This window comes from Musa acuminata, chromosome BXJ3-3 (genome assembly GCF_036884655.1).
Source record: "Musa acuminata AAA Group cultivar baxijiao chromosome BXJ3-3, Cavendish_Baxijiao_AAA, whole genome shotgun sequence".
NCBI lineage: Eukaryota > Viridiplantae > Streptophyta > Magnoliopsida > Zingiberales > Musaceae > Musa > Musa acuminata.
Window position 1 is genome coordinate 8,815,723 of NC_088351.1, and position 9,879 is coordinate 8,825,601.

Below are 9,879 nucleotides of genomic sequence, written 5' to 3' on the forward strand. Positions count from 1 at the left end.
GAATTTTCAGCAATTGAAACTACCTGAAAAAGCAGAGAATCTGGAGGTAGTTTTGTTATGGCAATGGTTTATAGATCAGTTACTTGATATGCTGAGTGAGTGAGTTTTAAATCAAGGATATCAATGAACTCAATCAAAATGTAAGCAGAGGTATACATAGAATATGTGGAAAGCTTCAACTATTGAAATTTCATGAACCGGGGGGAGAGGATTTAAAACTAGTTGTGAAAAAAGATGACAAGATACAAGAGGAGAAATACACAGTCTTGTTGAAATAATGATATCTAACTCTAAGTTGGACTGACATTCGAACTCGGAAAGTTTTACTGCATTTTGAATTTATTTTCTAAAAACACATGAAACTCATCAAAGTGACCTGAAGAGAAGGTAAAGTAATAGTTTTATCATGAAACTTGTGCGTATTTAGCCATGAACTGAATGGGAAGATTTTATTGTTGGTGCCTTTAGCCCTAGCTTGATGCTCTGTTGCTGAAGCAACTACTAGGAGCTCTTATCACTAAACAGCCGTCGTTGCTTAAAGGGTTGACAAGTATATTTATATTTTTAAGGCCCTTAGAGGATAAGAAATTCAAGTAGGAAGAAAACTCTCATATAAAAGAAAGAAACCAGGAATTTATGGATTGATTTTTATATAAAAGAAAACTCTATGTATCTTTAGGTTTTGCTAGAAGACATGTAGGTAAAACACTTTAATAAGGTTTCTCTCCAGGAGATTTAGAAAGGGTGAGGGATTATGTGAGACGAGGGGTGCAATGGGCTTTGAACTTGATTTCTGATTAACTCAAGATAACTTCTAGTTTATACCCCATGATGAAAAATGAAGTGTTTCTCTATGGATATAGACAAGTAGCATCGAATCATATGGATCTTGTATTCATTCTTGTTTTAGGTTTATTTTTTGTCATTGATTTTCTTTGGTTACATCAGATTTGTTGTTAGTTAGGACATGATTAATTTGTCTCGTTAGAAAATGATCAATTAATTGACGGTGAATGAAGTCGGCCAGCACGTCAAGGATGACAAATGGTTTCACTTAACTATCAACCATCTATAAAGGTTTCATGGTCCTCTTCTTATCACATTCAGGAAAAAGTCTCATTCATCCAAACTGTTAGTCAACAGGATTATGGGAGCTTATTCAATACTGAGTGTGGGAGTTTCTTCCAGAGATTGATTTCTTCCAATCTTTCGGCCATGGATCCTTTACCTTGTTAGGTAACCAATCTTGATGTGGTGGGGATCACAAGTGGCCACATTTAAAAGCAAAGAAGAGAATAAAAGCCAATTCACCAGCTAAAGGAGAAACATCATTGATTTTGTCATAACTCATTGGGAACCGTGGGGCTCTTACACATTTTATGCCAGCCTATATCATAGACTGACGACTCTTCAAAGCCACAGAAAGCTGCTGCGCAACCCATTTCACTTGTGCCTGGGGTGGGAGCTGCAACAGTTAGTTATGGGCACAGATAAAGAGCTGGCTTTGAAAGGTTTCTAAAGTTATGGGCAGGGACCAATTTGTTGCTGGCTTCTAAATAAATGCTTGGTAATTGAAGCATTCTAGGTTCTTGCTCACGCTGTCTCCATGCGCTTTATCTTTCTTGCTGTCTGCTTGCAGAAAGGTAATGCGATTCTCCTACTAGTCTAAATGTTCTTAAATCAAGTCATAAAAATAATATAGCCTGTCTTCTTAATAGTCAAGTCATAAAACCCCCACCGGAGGAAGTCAGTTAATCCTTATTCATCCGGTCTTTGGCAATGGTGGAAAAATGGAGGAGGAAGCTAAGAACACGTAGATGATAGGGAGATTATGCGCTAAACAACTGCAGTGCAGTTTGATGTATCCTTGCTGGCTCTGATTGGGACAAGGCTGTGAATCGTTGTAATGAGAGACTTTCCAGGGCACGAGTCTCGATCAGCTGCAGCTGTGCCTTGAAACAGAGTGAGCAAAGAGGATTAGTGGTAGTCTGGGGATGTCATGGGCCTCCCAGAGTCCTTTGTTCTTTTTGTCCTGGGGTCGCGGTGGTGACCAGTGGGAGGACACAAAGGCAAAGTGAAGGGATTCTGATGCTTGTACTCCAAATTCTGAGGAAGGCTTCAGAGTACGGAGCACACAGTAACTCTTGGCTGCACCTCATCAAACCCCCTCCCTCTCTGCTCCACCTTAAAAGCAGATAACAACACACACCCACTCTTTTTCTTTCTTTCTTTCCTTCTTTCAACTTTTACCCACCTCTCTACTCTTACTCTTACATGAACCATTTCCACCGCAAATCGTACCGGCAAATCATTTCCACCGCAAATCTTTCAACTTTGACAGTGAGTGGTCACGTAAAAGCCTTTCTATGTTCAAAGTCTGTTGTTTGACCGCTGACAATCTTCACACTTTTGTTGACGAACTTAATCATCGTTCGATAAGTAGCTGAGGCTGAAGCAAGTTTTGGGAAACAGTCTCTCCACTTCATGATTGTTTTGGTTGATCTCTGTAGAGAATGCATAAAAGAAAGAAAGTTGTCGTTTGTGTGTATTTAATGCGATCCTTCGGCTGTTACTGGTGTATAGTTAATGGGCCTAAATTGGCCTATAGTTCTCACATCATCTGTCTTCTCGCAGATGAAAGTTCTTCGAGCTCTTACTTCCAAGATCATGGTGTGCTTATAGCAAATGCATGCATATATACACTTGATTGTTTCTGATCCTACTCTTTGATTGTCCATTTAGTAATTTGAGACAGTTTGTTGCAATCCAATACGATATGATAGTTAATCATCTATTAATTTTGTCGAGCCTTTTTTTTTAGCGTTTCTCTCGTTTCCGATTCCAAAGCCTAGTTGAATTTTCATCTGTTTTCCCACCATTTGTTCCATTCGGGCTCCTGTTTCTTTCTGCTTGCCCATTCAACTTCTTGAAACGTGCTTGCTCTTTTACCATCTTCTCGGTAGTTTCCTTGGATACCCGAAGACTACATTCAAAGATGTGGATGTCTTTTACTTTAGTTTTGTTGCTTTTTGTAGAGATAAGACACATCAAATTTTATTCCCTATATTTCTTGGTGGCATGCATTATTCCCTGATTTGATCTGAGAGCAGGAGGGTGGCCGTGAACGTCAATGTTTGTCTTTTCTCGCGGTCCGAAGAACAACGAGAAAAAGGGAAGGAAAGAAGAGTAGAAATGTTCTTTTTGTCATAAGCTGCCCCCACACTTTTTTGCCTTGCGTCTTTGGTCACATGCTCTTCCTTTCTTCTCCCTCAAGCTTCTAAACTGACCTTACTCTCCAGCAAAAGGTACGTACCCAAATGCGCACAACTTCAAGTCATAGGTGGAGAACAGCATCCTTGGCTTCTAAAGATCGGAAGAAATTTTCTTTTTCTTTTCTTTTGTTTCCTTTTTCGTTGTTTTCTTTTGATGGTACGACGTAATGGTGGCGGAATGATCGGTTTTTCTTGGTACTACCTGAATTAGCCTTTGAAATATGTTTTATTTTTTTTTCAAAAAAATATTTCATGCATTGGTCTAACGAAATCTTCCTTTGATACTTCAATCAGATCTCAAGTCGGAGAATGCAAGGACTATAAATGCATAATAAATATAGAAGAGATGAAGGGTAATTAAAGAGTACAAATGAAGTCAACAGCGAATTAGACTCCCTTTATGTACCTCGTACGATCATATAGAGATTGTCGATGTATTTGCTGGTGAGTCCACTAAGGTGACACTAGCGAGCGATGTTGGCCAAGTTATGACTCGTTAATATCGTCATTGAATTTCTGCAACATGTTAATCTGATCAAATAGTCCTATCTCTTGTTCCACATCAGTCCTCAAAGTTATCTCCTAAAAAGTGGTCAGTTTTCCTGACTTCAACCAGTAGTAGTTCTTTTATAATTCTTCAATTCAGCTAATATCAATCGCTTGCAAACTATAAGTTTCTAATTTTTGATATTTCGCCTGAATATATATATATATATATATATATATATATATATATATATATATATATATATATATATATATATATATATATATGATCTCTTTAATGGAGACATTTATGACATTTTTCTTAAAAAATAATATTATCTTTAGTCTGTCTATGATTAATCAAATGTTCGATCTGACCTTCTAATTAGGTTGAATGAAACAAAATATTTTTGTTTCTCTTTTTTTTTTTTTTTTTGCTTATTCCCTTTTCTTGTGAGTATATCTGATCTTGTTTACCACCACAGAAGGACAGAGACTTCAATTCTTTGGTGCTGTTCTGCATCTCATGGTAGTAATTCATGGATTATAATATGACAGGGATAGTGGGGTTGGGAATTTGAACAATCCAGCAAGCACTACAGCGATGGTTGAGAAACTGCATGCATGGCTCTCTCCGACTCCCTCGTTCCACACCTCGTGATTCCATTCCAAGGGGACAGAGCTGGCCCCCATGTATCGGAATGTGAACAGGAACATGGCATGAACACTGATGTCGACTGAGAGAATGGTCGCGTTCACAAGGTCAAAACAATAGTGAAGTCGTCTGCTCTTCTTAATAGGCCATTGACATGTCAAAATTATGCAGAAGATGTCAAGGGTTGGGACTGTTGAATGGGGGGGGGGGGGGGGGGGGGGGGACCTCGGGATTTCGACCTGACATCTGGAGACAATGAGTTCTGCTGTCCCCATCTGGGTATGCCTTTCTCTCTCTCTCTCTCTCTCTCTCTCTCTCTCTCTTGAAGCATTAAAGATAAGATATGATTTCGATTATAATTCATTTATATATATTTTTTCTTTGATCCCAACCAAGAAAGTAAGGGTCCATATGTCGTTTCACAAATTGATTTATTCTTTTGTTTTTTAGAGTAATATAGAGTGCAGATTAACTGTTCTCTCTCTCTCTCTCTCTCTCTCTCTATATATATATATATATATATATATATATATATATATATGTATATAATCATGGTAAGAATCAGAATGGGCATTTTTAGTGTTTTAAGTCTTCGTATCTTAGGAAGTGAGGATGAGAATAACTTGGTACACGGTGATTCGTGCTATTATATGGTAATGCATGTGAAGCTCGAAGTTCAAAGCAATAGCATGGCGATGGGGTCGGTTCTGACCTCGCTCGCCAGTGTCTGGTTAATAATCGACAAGAACAACACCATCAAATCAAGGGACATGTTCATGTTTGTTTTAGGCTTCCAATGGGCTCTCTCATGTTCTAAGCCATTTGCCCGCTTGATCTTCCAATCTTTATAGAGTTAGGGGATTTCTTTCACTAGTTGTGTGTGTTTCTCTCTCTCTCTCTCTCTTTTTACTTATCAATCAAGCTAAAGTTAGTATCTTTAAACATATATCGGATGAGATTTTAAATTTTTAATCAATAAATCTGATATGTATTATCAAATTAATGTTTAATACATGAAAAAAATACTATTTTGAACTCTTATCATATAATAAGTAGATATGATATACCATAATCAGATTAAAACTATATTAAAAGCTGATAATAAATCGGACTAATATGTAGAACTTAACATGTTGACCCCATTGGTAATTCCAGCATTTGAAGTTATGTGATTCAAGATATATTTATCACATTCGATCTTGGAACCAATCGAGGGACCCTAACAACTGGTGCAAAAGCGATCTTAATCTTTTCTACGTTCTTTAAACTCTAAATCTTTAACCACAAACGAGCGATGAGTAAATAGATTGCGAGTTTATGATGCATTAGAATGTTGTGTAATCTTCTGTACCAACGGTTTATGATCTGTTGGTGTTTCTGGTTCTTATTTTGAAAGTGTGAATTAGTTTAATTAATAAATAATAAATAATTTATCATTATTATTATTATTTTTTGGTTAGAACCTCTTTTTCATCATTTATTTATCTTATTGAAGAAAAAAAAAATTATGCGAAAGAATGTTTTTTCTTTGCTATTAAGACAATGAAATATACTTGCAAATGAATCACGATTTCTGTTAAAACACTTTCGTCCCAACTTCACATCATGTTACTAAATGTACGAGTGACATTCTATTTGAAAAACTGCTACGAACAGTGTGGACGAACGTGTAATGATAAAAGTGCGAGCAGAAGAAGACAAAAAGAAGGTATGAAGGTTTGTGTCAGGTCATTTTTATGGGGTTTGAGACTATTACCGCTCCACAGTGCCACTCCATCCCCCAAGTCATAAAGGACTTGTGGTTGATATGACCTGTCGAACATCCTTTTCTTCCCTCTCCTCCCTCTTCTCTCTCTCATTCCACAACTCCATTCACGGTTACGTGTCTCAAAGATCAAATGCGATGTTCTATAGTTTTTACCTCGTTTATTAGTCTCTTTTTCTCCCTCTCTCTCTCTCTCTCTCTCTCGTCCTTAAAGCAAGCTAATCATTTGAGCTGAATATTTCATGGTATATGTTCCATCCATCGGCCAAATCGTATCCACCCGATAAAGCTGAGTGGTTGCAGGGGTTGGAAAAGTCATTCAGTTAACTGAGGATTACACTTATGGGACTCAGATTTTGCTGCAGGTTTGGTGCTGTTATCTTCTGCTGCTTCAGAGACATGACTGATCACGGAAGAACCAGGGAACGAAAGGAAGGATGCATTTGGGAGGTTAAGGACCCCCCGAGTACGGCTTCTGCTTTAGCCCGGCCAGCTTCTAAAGCATACCGAGAACAGCAGAAAGCTTGAGAATTCTTCCTCCTCCGGGTAGAGAGAGGCTGCAAAGCAAATAAAAGGGAGAAGCTACCGGTAGAACAACACAAGATGCTAAGTAATAGGAAGAGACTGGGTATCGATGGGACTTCTCATTGAAGGGGTAGTATTCCAGGTGGAGAGTGCAACGAAGAGATCAAGAAGACCAAACACCCATAGCAATTCCTTGTCAACCCCACAGCAGGAACAAAACTGAAACAAAATTGAAACAATGCTGTTCTTTGTGCTGAAAGCAAGCTGCTTGGAATCGTAGACAATTTTTAAGTGAGAAGGTTAGAATCTAAATCAAGAAAGTTCAAATTAAGCTTGCTTTCTTCCTTCCATTTACTGTCTTTTTGTTCCTAAAGATCATTGGGTTCGATCAACTTAGCATATATGTTCATACTCAGAAACAGGTAACCTCAATGGATCAGAAAGGACATAAAGATCTGCATCAACACCTTGTTCTTTAAGAGTCTACGGCTTGATCAATAAGGAAGAGAATTACATGGATCGAGCTCAGGAAAATGGAGATGGAACATCTTCTTGCCTAGCCCATGTACCCCGACTGGGTATGCTGCTGCACCTGCACTTGCTGCTGATGGTGATCGCAGTCTTGCTCGATCTCAGACGAGGGCTCGTCGTCCTCGTCGAAGCAGTCGATGCCGTAGGCCGCGTGCCCGCTGCCGAACGCCCTGATATGGTCCTTGAGCGATCGCTTGTGCTTGAAGTCGGAGCCGCAGGTGCAGTACCACAGCTTGCCGCAGTTCTTCTCGTGGGTGCGCCAGTCGCCGCGCACCGCGAAAGCCTTGCCGCATTTCCGGCACATGAACGGCTTGATCCCGTGCTTCCGCTTGTAGTGGGTTTGCAGGGTCCGGAAGTCCTTGAGCGGCCTCGACCTCGGGTGGTCGATGTTGTTCCTGCACCCGGGCGCGCAGCAGTAGCACGGAAGCCGCAGCATCGCCGTCGGCTGCGTCCCCCTCAGCGACTCCGGTCCCTTCCTGTACTGCGACCCATGGCCCCACATATGCATCTGCAAAGGCAGACAGATTTCAATGACCACAGCCTATATCCGCATCTGCGTGGAGCGATCGAGTGCGCAGTGTGTCACGAAGACTGGGAAGCCAGTACTGTGTTGCGCTGCAGAAGATTTAGAGAAGGGTTGAGGAGGAGCTGAGGGCCTTTACAGTGCCGCCTCACAGCTGCCAAGGAACATTACACGCAAACTCCAAAAGTACTACTACTACTACTCGCACAGCATATGTGCGCATTCCCTTCTTCGTGTTGTTCCATCACATGTACACCAAGAAGACGTACCACCCGATCGCAGCCTCGCTTCCAGCCGTGGAAGCAAGCAAGCAGCACACCGTCTGACTCAGACTAGATGGATCGAGCTCTATGGAGAGAGAGAGAGAGAGAGAGAGAGAGAGAGAGAGAGAGAGGATGGGTTAAGTAGAAGCTTACTTGCATGTTGTTGTATCTGTTGAAGGTCTTGCAGCAAACAGGGCAGGAGAACTGAGTAGGGCCTATGAGGATCTGAGAAAGGGTGGGAATCCAGTACTGACCCCTTGTGAGCTTCCCCACAGTAGGGTGACCCAAAGGAATAGCATCGCTACCACCACCACCACCACCACCACCATCTTCTTCACTCTCTTTGTCATCATCCACCGAAGTAGAAGAGATCCTGGAGATGAGATCAGCTTCGCTGGGGCTTGGGAGGCCTATATGAAGGGCTACGCTCACGTTCTCCTCCTCCATGTTCTTCTTCTCGTAGCCGACCGTAGCGTCCCCTTCCGCTTCCTCGAAGGCACTGCAGGAGGAGTCCTCCCCCTCCTCCTGCCGCTGCTGCTGGCGGTGGTGCCTTGTAGGACTCAGACTGAGGAGGGGAAGGGCTTCTCGCAGCGGAGGAGACGGCGGTGATGGTTGGAAGTGAGGGGTGGCGTAGTTGGTGAAGTTAGCGTAGAAGCTGTGTGTGGTTGCAGGAAGGGAAGAAGGAAAAGTTGAGGGGAACGTGCAGCGGTCAAAGTATCCCTTGAAGCAGCTGGTGTACGGGTCTTCTGCCATGGTTGGAGCTTGGAATTCTGAGGCAGTTCTTCTACGGTTGGACTCTATTATAGCTGCCGGCCAAGTAGAAGAGGGGAGGAGGAAGGAGGTGGTGGTGATCTCGGAAATGGGAAGAACAAAAGACCTTTCTACAGTTCATGGCAGTATGTGACCCATCCAACCATCCTATATAGAACCACTAAACGGAAGTCCACCACAAAAAGGAACCCCAAAATAATTAGAGACAACAGTGGCTTTATCTCCATATATCACACACTGTATGATATCATGTCGAAAGCCTTTCCCTTCGTCCCCTACGGATTACTTTGGAACGGGGAGAGGTTGCTTTCACTGCCGGCATTAGCTTCGGTAGGCACGCCCATGGTCGGCTTTGCTCACCGAGGAGCTCAACCTCGGCCTAAGTCTTAGCTCGCGTCTCTTCCACAGTACTGCGGCCCTCTCTTTCCATGCTGGTTGAAGCGGCTAATCTTCTTTCTCTTTTCCTCTCCCCAAACTAAACAGTCAGTCAGATTAATTTCTTTTGCGTCTCACCTAATTAATCTCTTTGTTTAGACGAATATCTCTCCTGTAATGAGGGATTTTACATCTCACGTCATGCAGGACAAAAAACATAATCTCGTAAACCCAAATGCCATTCGGCGTGTAAATAACATCGATGCAACATCATGTGTTAGGCATCTCTAACGATGGATCACTCGTTTAGTATGGCATGATGCTTGTGACACTACAACAATGCGATTAGGAATGATGATGAATAAGATATCATTTCACAGATTTAATTGCTTTTCTCGGAGCGATGCTTGCATCTGCCTCCACATTGTTCTCGCTTCCATGTCATGAATGTCATGTCGTTCTCTCGTTCGATGGTGATCTATGATGGGATACGAGTGTGGCTCGTCGGGACACGTCCGTCCTCGATTAGCTATGGTGGTGAAGGAGAAACTCGAGTCATTAATTAGCAGGTTGTGTGAAAAATCGAAGCATTTGGATTTCTACCTGGTGAGAACAAGAAGATGATGATGATGACCCACACAAGAAACATGGTGAGAACAAGAAGGAGAGGTGGGAGGATCTACCTGCGGAATCTTACTTCCTCCGCAACGATG

General features: G+C 41.7%; 1 protein-coding gene across 1 annotated transcript; it reads right to left on the minus strand.

Annotated features, from left to right (window-relative positions):
* Positions 1-7,147: 7,147 nt before the first annotated feature.
* Positions 7,148-8,962, minus strand: LOC103977946 (zinc finger protein WIP2-like). The gene is made up of 2 exons (XM_009393612.3): positions 8,174-8,962; positions 7,148-7,742 (listed from the first exon to the last, which is right to left on the minus strand). The coding sequence occupies exons 1-2, from the start codon at positions 8,771-8,773 to the stop codon at positions 7,260-7,262; spliced, it is 1,083 nt and encodes a 360-aa protein (XP_009391887.2). The 5' UTR covers positions 8,774-8,962; the 3' UTR covers positions 7,148-7,259.
* Between the last annotated feature and the right edge of the window lie 917 nt (positions 8,963-9,879).